Genomic DNA, 17,685 nt, shown 5'->3' with positions numbered 1-17,685 from the left:
TGGATTTACATGTGATTAGAAAGCTCAAAGACATAGATAGCTTCTATATCTTACCAGATCCATATCATGTTTTTTCTCAGATTAGCAAAATCAAAAAAGAAAATATCAGAGTCTCATGATTATACTTTGGCTTCTGTTGTTTTGCAAACTAGATCTCAGATATACTTTGCAGATTTCACTCTTTTTTTAAAAAAATATTTTTGAGGGGGAGGTAATTAGGTTTGTTTATTTATTTTTTTAATGGAGGTACTGGGGATTGAACCCAGGACCTCATGCACTGGGTCATACCCTCCCCCCACTTTGTAGATTTCAGACACAGGTTTTCTACAATGTAGCCATTTTTAGTTGGTTTTTTGTTTCTAAAAATCATTCCTTTTTTCTTTTTCTTTATCTTCTTCGTTGGTGGGGGGAGGTAATGAGGTTGGTTGGTTTGTTTATTTTTAATGGAAGTGCTGGGGATTGAACCCAGGACCTCTTGCGTGCTAAGCTCACATTCCACCACTGAGCTACACCCTGCCGCCCTCTACAAAAAAAAAAATCATTCCTTTTGACAGAACTGTTACAACTTTTTAAAAAAATCCACTCAGAAAGAGACTTGATGAGTTTTCCATTCACTCCTCCACTTCTGGAAGTTGGATTTTTAATTCAAACAGACTCTTCCTGAAGAGAGCCTGATCAAATGGATCATTAAATCACCAGACTGCTGCCTCCCACTGGATCACCCGCCCAACGCAGACACTGCTGCTTCCGGAGCCCCTTACCTCCACACCCCCATTTCTTTTTCAAGTGAAAGCTGCTACCCAAAGAACCCTTCTCTACTCCTGAACGCACTGAGGAGCCCCTGCTCATGAGCCCACAGCCTCTGCTATACCAGCTCCCACCTCATTCTTTCCCATCAACTTCCTCTTTGTGGCCCTCTGGGCAAAGGCAAGTAAGGAAAGTGGTGCGGAGGTTGCTCTCACCGTCACCATGGGGGGTCCAAAAGCTGTATTCCTACATGTCTTTCCCACACTCTAACTGATGAAAATGCCAAATAAATTTCCCCACTAAAGCATTATAAAAAGTCACCCTTTACTTTGCAGTATTACTTTTGTCAGCTTCCATAGAAATCATTTATTATCAAGAATGGAAGTTCTCTGAGGGTGGAGAATTTTTATGTATCTCCACTCCCAGCACATATTATATTTCATTAGCTCTAAGCGGCCATCAATTGCAGGATGCATTTCAGACAAGCAAAACTGTGGAAAACACAGGTACATCCTATAATCAATGAGACATGGTAACAGAGTAACTTGCACATAATGAGTGCTTAATAAATGCTTCCTGAATTGAATTTCATTTTTATTTACTTTCTTTTTTTTAAGTTTAGTTCACATTTTTATTTTTTATTGTTTTTGTTTTGTTGCAGGGGAGGTAATTAGGTTTATTTATTTATAATGGAGGTACTGGGGATTGAACCCAGGACCTCGTGCATGCTAAGTACGCACTCTACCACTAAGCTATACCCTCCCTTAAATTTCATTTTTAAAAAGCTTCCTTAGGAAAGCACTTGAGGCCTAAGCAACCAGCTTACAGATAAATCTGTAGGGGGCAGAGGACTATCATTTAAGGATTGCCCATATTTCTCATAGCCAAGTTGAAAAGCATGGATGCTTTCCAGAAAGTGGTGTGCTTCTATGTAGGTGGGTGTCTGTTTCTCTTCTCTCTCTCTCCTTACCTCATCAATTAGTTTCCTGGCATTTGCGATAGTATAATCACCAGCAAATAGTACCACTAAACATGATTCATCACTGCTCTTCTGTCTCTGACCCCGGGATACTGGAACGATACTTCTATTGGCTTCTGTGGAAACGCGGACAGTTTTGAGCTCTTCGGTAGTAGGTAGAGGAATATGGTCCTGGACGACCGTATCTTCTGAAAGAAGGCTCCAGTTGAGTTCTCCTGACACGGGTGTAAAGTCATGAATGTTACTCCAGGTGTTATTGAAGATACTTAGCCCTGCATCTTTGAACTGGAAAGCTAATTCAGGGTAGTACCACTGAAAACAGGCGAACTTGATACTTGTGGAAGACTCAATAATGGGCTGAGTGGCACAGCACAAAAAGACCTCCAGCTTTCTGCAGTCCCGCACACGGAACTGTTGGCAGGCTAATGCACACTTGCAATCTCTGCAATTCCGGAAAAACACACTGCCTTTCACGGGTCCCAGAAAAATGACACAGTTAGTACAGTCATCGATAGTAACGGTAGCAGAGTGATCAAAAATATAGATGTTACAGTTCTCACAGTCTTGGATGAGAAACTGTTGTCCTGCCACTTTCCCAGGTAAGCGACCTACTGTTTCATCTTTCAGTCCACTGAACATGTAGTCTTTCGGATCAACCTGCAGGAACAAAACACAGACACTGAGCAACATTAACATTATCCAGCAAACATTCATTGTCTGTTGGCTGCCAGGCACAATTCTTAAGGCTAAAATAATATGTTCGGACTCTTACTGACTTGCAACATAGTAAGAAAAATGAACAGGACAAAAAAAATTTTTTTATAAATAAGTAAAAGACATGAAGGGAAAAAAGGGAGAGGAAACTTACAGATAAAGACTCAAAGAGATATCAACCAAACGATGTGTGGACCATTGTTGGATACTGTTTCAATATACCAACTTTTTGGAAACAATTGGGGAAATTCTCATATATCCATACAGCATACTGGATGACATTCAGGGATATTTCAGCTTTGACCCTTTTCTTCTTCTGATGTTTCAGTTTTAAAATGACTTCTGCTTCTTTAAAAACTTTTGAAATTGGAAATACACCCAGATTGAAATATATTTCTCTATCCTTCCATTGAATTGATGCTTGGGTCTTAGTTGCTAAACCTCAACTGATCTGTGCAATCTGCTACAGAAAATGGAAGAAACTGAAGGCACAGGTATCGCTATAGATCAGAATCTACATCTATAGATTTGATTCAGACATTTATTCAGCTACTCCTACAATGTGATTTTTCAAATGTCACCATTTCCATCTTTAGGTATTCTAAACTAAAGCCCACGCAATCGTTTTTTCGTTAAAGTATAGTCGATTTGCAACATTGTGTTAATTTCACATAATCTTCTAAACAGTGCGCCTGGACTCTGTCACATTATTGTTTAAATTTTAGCTGACCTCTCAAAATATAGTCACTAAAAGGCCATTTTGACTTTTCCAAGTTATCTTTAAATCTATTTGCACTGTTTGCCTCTTTGTGAATATTAAATTTCATGCGAAACTATTCATGTATTAGAAACAGGCTCCCACAGGTACAATATGTAAAAATTTGATTACTTATGAAGGATAATTTAATCATCTTAATCATTAGCAAATTACCTTAGAGTGACTTACTCAGTATTATACAATAAATGTTGTACTTATCCAGTTTTACACAATGTACTAGAAGAAGCATTGGTCTGTAGCATGGGGCAATAAAAGAGGCACTTGGTTTTTGTGTCTCAGTTTTGTCCCCTGTGAGCAACATGAACGAAAAAGGCACTTTTAACTTTCTAGATCTTCAGTCATTCAACCAGCATTTGAACATCCAGTATGAGCCAGACATTGTTTTAAGCACCAAAAATGAGTATGACCAGCTCTTTCCATAAAAGACGCAGACACTAACCTAAGCAGATGATTTTAAAACAACCTGGCTGTGTAACGGGAGATGCTCAGAATATTCTGGAAACAGAGTAGGGACATCTGGGGCGGGGCACGTAGGGGTGTAAGACTTCCTGTACAAGCTGAGAAATGAACAAGCTGAAGTTCACCAGATGAAAGGGGTGGGAAGTAAAGGATCCTCCCTTCCCACGCCAGGCAAAAACTGAAAGTGGTTTGGCGCCACCAGTGATCCAGCAACGGAAGCAAATGAAGGTAGAGAGGTGGGCAGGGGCTCTATTATAAAGCTTGAAAGTTATCCATGGGCCACACGGCACTACAGAAGGATTTAAATAAGCAAAATTTACATTTCAGGAAGATGATTTAACAAGGACAAGTGGAGTGTGGATTGGAGAGGCTGTTGCAGACGTCCAGAAAGGGCTGCAACTAGACCAGTGCTTAGCAAGGAAGGGGAAGCTGGGATGAATTTTGAGAAACACTGAGGAAGTAGAATCAGCAGATTTGGTAATTCAATGGCTGTAGGAGGTAAGGCAGAAGGATGGGTCAAAAATGATTCCTATAAGAGTGGAAAGAAGAAAATTCATAAGCTTATCCACACCATCTCAAATTATGCTTTTAGATGATGCAACAATGAAGAAAAAATCTGTTCTGTATAAAAGTTGTATCTTCACCTTTCTGGTAACCTTTATTATATGCCAGGAATTAAAATTCATATTCAGATATTTATGTTAAAAAATGATTCATAGTTCTCTCACCCAGTATTTTTCCATTTTTTGACCATAATCCACATTAGTACATTCTCCACCACAGCCCAGTACACGTTCTTATGAATATTTATACATGTACCCATACCAATGAAATCAAAGTTTCACAGAATAATACTCTTATTTTGTGTTGAACCCGCTAATACTTTGTATTATTCCACCCACAGGTATGAAAAAAACCACTGCTTTGGTTGATGTGATTGATGTTGGTAGTGCCACTCACCAAAAAAAATAAATAAATAAAATGGAAAATACAGGAGGCAGCACACAGGTTTAATGTGGGAAGAGGTTTCCGAGCAATTCCATTTGAAGGATTTTACGGGTGACGGACATATATTAAGGTACAGCGTTCCAGTTTGGTCTCTACCAAGATAATGCACTAGCGTAGCTGCTGGCTCTCCAGTGCCCAAGAGCAATCCCAAACGGACCAAGCAAGGAAAACATCAGGAAAAGGGGAAACTATGAGAAACACCTGTGGTGGGCGTGGGCGGAGAAAAGAGAAGAAGGAACCTCTGAGATTTTTGCTCTTGCTTCTCCCCCTCCCAAATCATGAGATAACAATCCTCCCCTTCTACCTGCTGGGACTCAGTAGGAAGATCAGATAATTATACACAAAGCTATGCAGAGGCACTCCTTTTAATGCCGGTCCTGGGTCTCTCCATTTTACATTCTCTTCTGTCCCTACCTGCAGTACAAGGAAGCTGGGGCTGCCTTTCACTTGGAAGAGCCAGGGGAAGGGGCTGGGAATGTGGTCTTGGAGGAGGCTAATGGGATCTTGAGCCAGTCCAGGCTTTAAGAGGGAAAAAGGAACATGCAAGTGTGGTTCAAGTCAGTTCTGCTTTCAGCCTTAAGGAGGTTAAAAGTATTCTCTGGTCATCTTCAGCTTGTCTTCCTGGCACCAATCTACCTCCCACGGTGGCTGTGAGAGTACCACCAATAGGTTTTTGTTTGTTTGTTTGTTTTTTGAAAAGGAGCGAAGGAGTTGGCCTGTCTCTACCAATGCCTCAAAGTCAATGAGCAAGGGGAATCTTCAAGCTTCAGTTTACAGTATCTCTCTCTCTCACTATACCATAAACTCCTTAAAACTTTTGTGTAAAATTTTTTGTGCATTTTCCTGGGGAGTTGATTTGGGCTTTAAGACTCTGGCCAAATTATCTTTGCCTAAGACACAGACAGCAAGTTCAAAAGTTTGCAAGCACATTTATCTGAGAATGAAGTAGGAGACAAACCAATGTTTGGATAAAGATAAAAAAATAAAACAGTTAATATTTGTTACTTAAAGGAATTTAGTTATTTTTTTTGCATAGGAGATGATATATAAGATGTACAGTACATAACAGAATTTTCAACTCTTAATATGTTATCATTAGTACTATATTAGTACTTGTTGCAAATACAGAAAGAAAATCTATTCTTAACTTTAAAATTACTGAGCTGCTCTCTTAGTTGGCCTGGGCTGTATTATGAACTGAATGTTTTGTGTCCTCTCAAAATTCATACGCTGAAGCCCTAACACTCCAATGTGATGGTACTTGGAGGTGAGGACTTTTGGAAGTGATCAGGTTTATGTGAGGTCATGACGGAGGGGCCCTTATGATGGGATTAGTGCCCTTAGAAGAAGAAGAGATCGCTCTCTCTTGCTCTCTCCCCCCTCCACCTCTCTCCACGCGCAAGCAGGCGCTGAGGAAAGGCCATGTGAGCATACAGCAAGAAGGTGGCTTGACTGTAAGCAGGAAGTGGGTTTCCACCAGCGAGAACCACAGAACTGTTGGCACACTGCAACTCCGTCCAAATCCCTGTGCTAAGAGACTTGATCAAACTCTAGCATGGCTTCTAGCAGCACGAAGCTGTGTCCCTAGAATGATCTCAGGTCCCCATTAAAATGCCTGTCTGAGAAAGCTCAACCCGGCCAGGAAAATGTACTGTGTTCTAGCCAACACCTGATGCTAGGCCCCTGACCTCCGTTTCTTAGAACATTTACTAAAAAGGGCTTATAATTGTGACTGTATCTCTTACAACTAAGTGTCTCAAGGACCCAAGAGCCATTTCCTTGAAATATAATTATTAGGAAGGACAGGGCCTCTGTCTACCAGGCTCTGTGGGAGGATAGGATTCTAACTTCCGTAACTGCCAGCTAACAAACACGACTGGCCTAATCTCACTAACAGGGACCAACTTGGTAATTTTTCACTTCTCTGACAATACTGCTCTCCTCCTTCCCTTATTCTCCCTTAAATGGCTCACATCACCTCTGCACAAATCAGAATGGAGCTCAGCTCTTTCTCCTGTCAGTAGTTACTGAACAAAATCTGTTTTGCACTGCTTTAATGTCCAGCTGAATTTATCTCTGACACCAGACGCTGGGTCTGCTGGCACCTTGATCTTGGACTTTGCAGCCTCTGGAACTATGAGACATACAGTTCTGTTGTTTAAGCCACTCAGTCTATGGCATCTTGCTATAGAGGCTTGAGCAGACTAAGGCTGGCTGCCATAACCAAATAACACAGACTGGGTGGCTTAAACAACAGAACTGTATGTCTCATAGTTCCAGAGGCTGCAAAGTCCAAGATCAAGGTGCCAGCAGGGTTGGTTCCTGGTGAGCCCTTTCTTCCTGGCTTGCAGATGGCTGCCTTCTCGCATTATCCTCACATGGTCTTTCCTGGGTGGGTGCAGGGCAAGTTTTCTGGTGTCTCTTCTTATAAGGACGCTAATCCTATCAGATTTAGGGCCCCACCACTGTGACCTCATTTAATCTTAATTATTCCCATCAAGGCCCCATCTCCAAATACAACCACACTGGGAGTTGAGGGCTTCAACATATGAATTTGGGGCGGGGACACAAACATTCAGTCCATAACAGCTGCCAATGCTGAGGAGTTAAATGTAATGTACTGCTCTTTTAAGTATTTTCTCTGGACATCTCAGTTCTCATAGTTCATTGGGGGAAATTAATCCAGGAGAAATTAATCCTATAGTTAACGAGTTCTATAGTATAAAATTATCTGGGCTAGCAATATGATCTACAAAGGGGAAATTTAGGATTTATGTTGCTTTCTCAACAATTTCTGAAAGCTCTTCAAAACAAAAGGTGATAATGAACAATCTGGAGCTTAGCACCATAATAATTTTGCAAAAGTTACTAGTTCTCAAAGTGCCCCAGATCACAAACATGAAAGGTCAAGTTTTAAACTACTTTTCCACAAGAATCCTTTATGAAGTGAGCTTAGTTTAGGCTGTATTTCTTTCTATAATCCTTGAAAGGTAGTGGATATACTTTCAAAATCAAAGAAACATTTCAAGAGTTGGAATTCACCTGATAACAGCTACTAAACTAAATTAGGAATTTTTTTCCTAACAGAAAACAAAAGTAAACATCTTATTCTTTTACTGAGCAGTTACGTAAATTTTTCATGAAAATTCACCCCCACAGATAAACATCCATAATGATAATCTGAGATGAAATAATGGAATTTATTAATTTTAATGGAAATTTGGTCTGGGTAGAAGTTCAAAATCAGACCCAGGAGCATAAGAAGTACTATATAGGTACCAGGCACCATTCTAAGTGCTTTGTTCATTCAGTCCTCATAAAAACCCCTCTGAGAGTTGTGTACTGTAATTATCTCTGTTTTAAAGATGAGAAAATTGAGGCACTCAGAGGTTAAATAACTTGCCCAAGGTCACACAATTAGTATGTGCTTGAGCTGAGTCTCAGACTTAGACAGTTTGGCCCCTAAATACATTCTCTTGGCTGCTCCTTCATATTCAATCATATTCAAACAGAAACCAATGTTTACTAGGTGAATAAATTAATGAAATAGAACAGAATTCAAAAATAGACTTATGTATATATTGACAAAGGTGCAGAGGCAATTCAATAGAGAAAGGATAGTCTTTTCAACAAATGGTGCTGGAACAATTGAACATCTACATGTTAAAAAAAATTGTAAAAGGAGTCTCCATACCTTGTACCATATTTAACAATTAGCTCAAAATGGATCATAGAACCTAAATATAAAACCAAACACTCTAAATCTTCTAGAAGAAAACAGAGGAGAAAATCTTTGTAATCTTGGGTTGGCAAAGATTTCCTAGATGTGAAACCAAAAACACAACCCATAAAAGAGAAAATTGGACTTTTATCAAAATTGTAAACTTTTGTTCTTCAAAAGACACTGTTAAGAGAAGACAAGACATTATTTGGGGGAAAAATTTGCAAGACACACATGACAAGGGACTGATAGCCAAGATATATAAAAACTCCCAAAACTCAAGAAAATAAATAACCCAGTAAAAAAAATGGACAAAAGATTTTAATAAACACTTCACCGAAGAAAATATATGGATGGTAAATAAGTACATGGAAAAATGTTCAACATAATTAGTCATTAGGGAAATGCAAATTAAACCACAGTGAAATACCACTACACTCCTATTAGAATGGCTAAGATTTTTAAAAAACTGACCATACCAAGTGCTGGCGAGGACGCAGAGAAACTGCATCTCTTATAGACTGCTGGAGGAAATAGCACAGCCACTTTGGAAAAGAGTTTGGCAATTTCTTACAAGGTTTAATACACAATCAGCAATCCTATTCTTAGGTATTCATGCAAGTGGAAGGAAAGCTTATGTTTATTCAAAAACTTGTATGCATATGTTTATGGTAGCTTTATTCGCAATTACCAGAATTTATAAGCAACCTGAATGTCCTTCAACTGGTGAATGGATAAACAAATGGGGTACATCCATATAATGGACTACTTACTATTCAGCAATAAAAAGGAACTCCTAATGCGTGCAATCACATGGTTGAATCTTAAAAGTATCATGCTAAGTGAAAGAAGCCAGACTCAAAAGGTTACCAACTATGTGATTCCATTTATATGACATTCTCAAAAAGACAAAACTATACGGATAAGAAACCGATCAGAGGCTGGAGGCAGGGTTGACTGCAAAGGAGCATGACGAAATTTGGGGGGATGATGGTACTGTTTCACATCTTGATTGTGGTGATAGTTACATGACTGTATTTGCCTATCAAAATTCATAGAACTGTACACTTAAAAAGGATAAATTTTACTTTAGGGAAATTATACTTCAATTAAAATAAACAAACTACTTAAAATTTAAACATTGTTAAGTCCATTTCAGGGCAACATACCTATGTAGCTGAAAGGTAATTTCATGAATGAGAATGGCAGTGGCACCTAATTATAAAAATAGTAAACACCAGTACCTTGATCTTATATACATTGATGATAAGAGAAGGTGAAGTATTATATTTATATTAGCACATCATGTTGCTAAAAATGTAACCACAAAACAGAATTATGAAATTTTAGGCTTGGAAAGGATTTTTCATATCATCTAATCTGTTCTTAATCTAATTTGACATCCTATCATATTTCCTCTGTTCAATCAGATTTACCTGAATGCTTTTCACCTCCGCTCATGAGATGCTCAAAGAATCAGAGAACTGGAAAGGATCTTAGCGAATTGAGGACGGGAAAAGCTAAATGACCTGACCAGTGAGATGTAGTGCAGGGTAGAATGCAAATGAAGACCCCAGTCCCATGCGTGCTTTCCCCTTTTCCCACCTCATGTGAGTAAAGACAGTGGAAGCCTCACACACTGCTGGCAAAAATGTAAAATGGTACAGACACTTTGAAAAACAGTTCAGCAGATTCTCCAAAAGTTAAACACAGAGTTACTATACGACCCAGGAATTCTACTCCTAAGTATATATTCAAGAAAAAAAAAACATGTATGACTGAAGCATTGTTCTGTACACCAGAAACTGATACAACATTGTAAACTGACTATACTTCAATAAATATATATACAAAACAAAAATGAAAACATGTATGTCTCTACACAAGCTTGTATGTGAACATTCATAGTAGCATTATTTGTAATGGCCAAAAAGTAGAAATAACCTGAAGGTCCATCAACTGATGAATGGATAAACAAATAAAACAGATAAAAAATAAAATGTACCTATAAATCAAATGAAATAAAATATCTATTCTGTTATGTTACTCGGCAACAAAAAGGAATAAACCACTGATAGATGCTGCAGTATGGATGAATTTCAAAAACATACTCAGTGAAAGAAACTGAGTAACTGGGTAACTAGGATACCTTCCATACTTAAAAGGCTAAGAACAGCGTCCAGCCCCCTACTCAATGTAGACACTTCTTTCTAGTAGGTAGCCATCCAACCTCTGTCTAAATGTCTTGACTAACATGGAAATCAGTTCTTCACAAAGCCACCCCGTCCACTGATGAGTAACTCTGGGCATTACGATCTGCCTTATATTACGACTGGTTCTGTCCTGCCCAACCTCTGGTCCAAGTTCTATCCTCAGAGGTGACCATTACTGTCTAAGCCCTCTTCCCTAGGGCAGGCCTCTACCTTCTTAAATAGTAGAGAAATCTTTACCACTGTTTCACTTTAGAGCTGAGGAACCTGAATGGATACAAGACGAGCAGTCCATACTCAAAGCCACAATTTTCAACACCTATGCCACCATTTCTGTCATCTAAAAGAATACTGGTATGAATAATTAGAAAATGAAAACTACTTTTCTGTACCACTCATCTTCCTTTTGTTTGTACTTAAATATTTCCTGGTTTAAGTCCAAAAAGCCAGTCCAGCTCTTCAAGGGCAAGGAAAATAATTCTTATAATTTTGCATCTTCCTTGGTGTTTGAGTACATATACATTGAATAACTTGCTAAGGTATGAGAGGCAGAAGAGAGATAAGGATAAAAGCATGTCTTTCCAAATGATTTAAACACAGATCTTACAATCTACAAATATTTTTCATCATGTCAATGCAGGAATTGTATAGTAAGCTTTTCCTTTTTCAAGGTCAGCAATAGAAAATGAGCTTCTTGCACTGTTGATTACAGTATATCGGTTGCCATGACAACACTTAGTCCCCAAACATTCTTTCTAATTGAGACAATTTCTCCTAGCTTCGGTCCCCTAAGACTGACCCAATTACACAACTCAAAACCCAAAACCCAGAGGGTGCCTCTCAATAAAGATACCCTGATTACACAACCTAAGGAAAAATTTAAACACCACTTTTCCAAGTTGCAAGGAAACTTTTCAGGCAATGCACTTTGTTTTTTTACAGCTAAGTCTTAGAAACTGAGTGGTAACTGTCTGATATAAATTTAAAATTGTTTGCTATGCTCCATGATCACATTACAGAGACCTAAATTTCTAACACAAACCATTTTGTTCATATACATGCAACGTATTTCATTTATGTGTTCTGGGCTGTATTTGCATTCTATTCCTTTTAAGTGGTACAATTAAAATCTTCTTGGAGCAAGCAAGACCACGCTGAACTCAGTAAAAGTTGGAGTAATACACTACCCATATTTGCACACTACCCATATTGGTCTCATAATAGGTGAGGAGCTAGAAAAAAATCTTTAAGATCACATAAAATTTAGCAGGCTATCATAAATGAGGTGCCCAAGAGTGAATTCCTAGTAATTCCAAAAGAAAAAGAAAACAATTCCAAAAAGCAGTGTCGAGAAATGTGGTATCTTCACTGTCTCTAAATGCAAGCTGGTAATCCTCTAATGGCCCCAAAAATTTTCAAACGGGGTTGTTCGCTTATTTAGTAAGAAAAATTTTGATTAGTTGAGTTGATCAAGATTTTGTTATACACAATCCGGAAGCATATTCTACGCAACCCAGCTTATTTTTCATACCCAGTGACATCTCTTACACCTCTACAACTATAGTACTTAGTAGGGCTCCCCCAAAATGTTCCCTGTAAGCTCAAAGCAATGTCTACATTTCAAAGTTTACTATACACTCATTTGGGAGGAAAAGCTTAGATGTTGGTGTCCGCTATTCTTTTTCAATGCGTTTACTTAGCCACAGAGCAGAAGAAAAAAAAAATCACAGAACACACCCATTTATCTAAAAGGAGAAAGACATGTGAGATTCCAACTAGCCCAAACATTATCTTAATAAAGGTAGCTGTAAGACAATTTATCATGAAGTAATGAGTCAGAGGGCAACCAAACTACTCTAAATAAAAAAATAAAAGTTTGTTAGTTTTAGCCTATGATTTCAAAACCAAAAGTTAAAATAAAAATAAAATTCACAACCTTCTCTATGGCAGACAGTTCAAGCTTAAAGAGCATTGTTAGGAATACTAAGGCCAAGGAAATGAATCTTTTAAAAACTGCCCACCAAATAACTTTAAATGATACGTGCAATCTTCATGTAAGACAGGAAGTACAGTGCTTTCCACTCCTACATTATAAAATGCTGCTATCAAGTATAAATAAGAGAGAATTAATAAACAGATCATGCAACCCTGCAAAACACGGGTAGAAAGATGGGGCTGAGACGTCTGTAAAAAGCGTACAATTTCTTAACTTCTGACACTTGGAGATCCAAATTTGCCATGATTAAATTCTGCTGGGGATTGGAAATCACGCAGGCTGGCCTATGAAATCAAAACTTTAATAAGAAATTTACTATAAAGTATTCATGAATAGAGATACGTTGCATTAAGCAAGGAGTTAACTGTTCCTAATACTCATTTAAAATTTTTTCTCATCTTGTTTGGAAGAGAAAAATAACTGATAAATCTATCAAAGTGTTTTACTAAATACAAATGGAGAACTATGTAGAAAGAGGAAGCATTATGAAATTTATGACTAAGTGTATTTTGTGCAAGACTAAGTGGACGTGTTCAAAGCTTTTTCGTTTCTGGCTATATAGAAAACTAAAAATATGGGCATTTTCATTCATTAAAGCAGCAGTAAAATATTGCCTGGCTTATGCTGGTTATTTTCACCTTAGAGTCTTAACGCACATCCCAAGACTGATTCGACTTTCATTATTCCTTTCGGGTAACTGGAAGAGGAGGAAAGGCAAAGCTGTATGTCAAACGGTTCACTTCGTCATCGAGAAAATTCAGCAGTGGAATATATCAGGAGGCACCAAAGAGATTTACTGCCTAGGGCAGACAAAAAAGAAAACAGCCACAGAAAGAACATAAGCCGCGAAAGAGATGAGAATCAGTCCCATGCGTAACTCGAGGACTGGACAAAACCCCGCTCGACGCTGCGAGTGAAAAAGCGTAGATGTGAGATTTGGGGCATTCTGGGTTCTCCTTCCTTCCCTCGAGTCCGTCCTCAGACAGGAGGTCGGGATGCAGACAGGAAGGAAAGCCCCCGGGGTCCATCTACCTGGACGATCAGCGCTAAGGTCCCCGCCAGCGCTGCAAAGCCCTCCGCGGTGCCCTCTCCAGCGCTCGATTTCACGGCTCCCCCCGAAGTCATTCACTCGGACTTCAACTACTCGCGGGGGAGCGCGCGCGCGCAAGAGCGGCTGCTGCCGGGGCGGCCCCCTCGGCGCTGCCGAGCGGCTCGGGAGGGCTGAGACCAGCGCCTACGGGACTTTGGTTACCTTCTCGCGCTGGTCCCAGCTGTACTGCTTCGGCCGCTCCTCCTCGCCCTCGGGCTGCGACTCCTTCTCAGCCTTCCGCCTCTTGGAGAAGAAGCAGCCCATGGTCCCGGCCCGCGGGGTCTCACTGGCCGCTGCTCCTCGCCGGCTCGCTGGCTCAGGCACCTCCCGGAGCTGTGGCGTGCACCCCGGGCGCCCGGGCCCCGCAGCTCCCCGGACACTGCCCCCGCGGAACCGCCCAGCCGCGCTCAGCGCAGGTTCGCCCGCGAGGCCCCGCACCCTTTCTCTTTCCCCTTTCAGTCGCCCAGACGACCCGCCGCAGCCAATGACCGCTCGGCGCCCGGGGAGCCAATCAAAGCCCCGCGAGCGGCTGTCGACGTATGCACACAACCAATTCACACCCCGCTCCTGCGCCAGCCCCCCAAGGGCGGGCCCGGCCGGCTCGGCTCCAGCGCAAGCCCGGCTGATCGCCACCACCCCCCCCCCGGCCAACCAACCAGCCCCGCCCCGCCCCTTCTAGGACTGAGTGGGGCTGTGGAGCTGCCGGGAGTGCCGGCCCGGCAATCCTGTCTTCTTGCTCCTGCTTCTCAGTTACCAAGTTTTAGGCGCGGGAGGGCTCCCTAGTTGAACACTAGACTTCAGCTTTGTGATGCAGTTGGTGAGGAAACAGGAATTCCTGCTGACGCAGGAAGAGCCCTGAAACTCTCATTCCTCACTCCTCTTATCGCCCCATCACCCATCCATCACCCGTCCCCTGCTTCCAAGTCGTCTGGCCAGTGTCATGCACTCGGGAAATTTCCCCAGCAACCTTCCCGACCCTCCTTGCCCTCTCTTCTGTGCTCTCTTAGTACTTCCACGTATCACTCTAAAATTGAACAAGAACTTAGTAAAATAACTATTTGTGTATTGTCTCCCTATTGGAATTGTGAATTTCTTGAGACCAAAAGGCCGGTCCTTTTTTTTTTTAACCCCTCAGGCCTGGCCCAACTCCACACTAGTTGCTCAATAAAATGTTTGTCGAAAGAATGCTTGCATGCTAGTTAAGGACACATTTACAACCTTTCCCTATTCCTTCGTAAAGAAAGTGACCAAAGAGTGTGTGTGGGTGGGTGGTGGGGGTTCTCCTCTTGGAGATTATAGCCCAGTGGAGGACACAAGCACTGCCATATAAACTATCAGATCTGTTCTAAGCAACTTGTTGGTTAAATTCTCTGGGCACAGTATTTGGGCATTTGGTAGGACATCAAATGCAGATTAGTTTAGGTTCAAACTTGGTTATCTTTTTACTTTCTCACACTTACATCTAGTGTATATGCTAAATGAGCCTCTGACTTAACTTGAGCATTAAGAATGTTCTCTTTTTCACTTCCTGCCTTCCTGCCTTTTATTGCACAATCAGGAAGAAAAGTACATGTGCTCAAGTATTAGAAATGATTGTAAACGTAAGTTCCAGATCTTAGGCAATAGGGTCTTTACCCGGTGCACACTTTTTCTTCTTCTGAGTGAGATCAAAAGTCTGTGAGAGGATGTTTTGGATAAGACCCTCAGATGTTTTATATTCATAGAAGGTTAAAATTGTGACCACCGTGTAGTACAGTGGAGGCAACAGAGGGCCACAGAGGGGAAGGGACTAACCACTGTGTGGTCACAATGAGAGTGGGTGAGCAGGGACTAGGAAAACCCAGAACCTGTGTTGTCCAGTGCTCCCTCTGCCTAAATTTGTTCCTCTCTGATTCATCTGAAAGAAAGAAGTAAAGAATTATCTGCTTAGACCTTCTGATGCCTGTGGGATCTCTGTCCCACAGTGATGCTGTTCCTCTTAATGAACAAACAAAACTAATTTTAGAGAAACAATGCCTAAAATAGTTTTGAAGTATTCATTAATGAGAAACTGAAACCTAAAACAAACTCTATATTCAACAGTGATCTTTTCAGGGACCCTTAAACAAAAGTGACGATAAAGTCCCCTTTCCGTTAAATCCCATCCCACCAGCACCCCTGACCAACATTAAGGAAAATTAAATTATTTAAACTGGGGACTGGAAACCAATGAACAGAGCTATGCTAGAGTTTTCATGCTTTCCCTTTTTCTTATTTTTTCTTCCTTTTCTCCTCCTCTCTCCTCCCTCCCGGCCCCAGTGGATTCTCACCACCACTTTTCTCTGCAAACCAGCTCTCTTTATTTACTCATCAGCATATACATGTCTGAGAACAGTCATCCCATCCTGATTTGTCATGGCCTTTCTGTCCAAGAGCATGCTACCATCTCCTTATATCTTAGTTCAGATTCTCCAGGGAGATAACTAGATAAATTGCTGGCCAATCAATAATAGAATGGCTACCCATCGGACAAGCGTACACCCCTAGTCTACTTGCTGCAGCCGCAAGGGTGAGTTCCATATTACAAACACGAGTGGGGAGCAGGTCCAGAAAAGGGCACAGGTGCGAGCAGTCCTAACTGCACAGAGTCCAGACAGAAATTGGTGGCTCCTTCTGCCTAAACTTCTCCTGCTCTTTATACTCCTGTGGCTTCTTTTCTATAGAAAGCTGCCCTTCATTTTCAGCTGAATAAACATAGGTTCATCTGTACTAAAAAGTTGGATTGTGGGTTTGCACCTGGCCATGGGCTCCAGAGATGGTCTGGGTCCCCTGTGTGTCTTGACCACAGAAGTGACATAGTTACCTCTCAGAAGACAAATCTTCACAACATGAATAAGCCAATTACCCCAGCAACAATGGCTGGAAATGTCCCTATTCTTGAGTTGACCTGACACATGCTGGCTTACTCTGTACGCATCTACGGAAACACTTTACAAGTGAAGGAGAAGGGAGCGGAGAAGTGTTTCCATTACCTATTGTTGCGTAACAAACCACTTGAAACTTAATGGCTTATGACAATGATCATTTATTTTCCTTATGAATCTGCAATTTAGGCAGAGCTCAGTGAGGACAGCTCAACTCTGTTCTATTCTGTGCCCAGGGCCTCATCTGGAGCTGGGATGACTCGCTGGGGGACTAGTCAGGAATCTTTTATTTATTTACTTATGAAAGTATAGTCAGTTATAATGCGTCAATTTCTGGTGTATAGCATAATGTTTCAGTCATACATATACATACATATATTTGTTTTCATATTCTTTTTCATTATAGCTTACTACAAGATATTGAATACAGTTGCTCATGCTATACAGAAGAAACTTGTTATCTGTTTTATATATACTAGTTAATATTTGCAAATCTCAAACTCCCAATGTATGCCGTCCCACCCCTTTTCCTCCTGGGAACCATAAGATTGTTTATTATGTCTGTGAGTCTGTTTCTGCTTTGTAGATAAGTTCATTAATGTCTTCTTTTTTCTTTTTTTAGATTCCACATATGAGTGATATCATATGGTATTTTTCTTTCTCTTTCTGGCTTACTTCACTTAGAATGATGATCTCTAGGTCCATCCATGTTGCTGCAAATGGCATTATTTTCTTCTTTTTATGGCTAAGTAGTACTCCATTGTATAAATATACCACAGCTTCTTTATCCAGTCATCTGACCATGGACATTTAGGTTGTTTCCATGTCTTGGCTATTGTAAATAGTGCTGCTATGAACATTGGGGTGCATGTCTCTTTTTGAATTAGAGTTCCCTCCAGATATATGCCCAGGAGTGGGATTGCTGAATCATACGGTAAGCCTATTTTTAGTTTTTTGAGGAATCTCCATACTGTCCTCCACGATGGCTGCACCAAACTACATTCCCACTAAAAAATAGGAGGCTTCCCTTTTCTCCACACCCTCTCCAGCATTTATCACTTGTGGACTTTTGAATGATGG

At 40.6% G+C, this 17,685-nt stretch overlaps 1 protein-coding gene across 1 annotated transcript in view; it reads right to left on the bottom strand.

Annotated features, from left to right (window-relative positions):
- The window catches only part of RP2 (RP2 activator of ARL3 GTPase), a 32,421-nt gene extending 18,246 nt beyond the window's left edge, over nucleotides 1-14,175 (bottom strand). Inside the window, exons 1-2 of the mRNA XM_006213417.4 lie at nucleotides 13,865-14,175; nucleotides 1,718-2,383 (exon numbers count right to left, since the gene is read on the bottom strand). Of these exons, the coding sequence (XP_006213479.1) occupies nucleotides 1,718-2,383; nucleotides 13,865-13,966 (768 nt within the window). The 5' untranslated portion in view covers nucleotides 13,967-14,175. The remainder of the gene's footprint in view (nucleotides 1-1,717; nucleotides 2,384-13,864) is intronic.
- Nucleotides 14,176-17,685: the final 3,510 nt, after the last annotated feature.

The sequence above is a fragment of the Vicugna pacos genome, chromosome X (assembly GCF_048564905.1).
Source record: "Vicugna pacos chromosome X, VicPac4, whole genome shotgun sequence".
Taxonomy (NCBI): domain Eukaryota; kingdom Metazoa; phylum Chordata; class Mammalia; order Artiodactyla; family Camelidae; genus Vicugna; species Vicugna pacos.
This window is presented reverse-complemented; position numbering and strand designations above follow the sequence as displayed.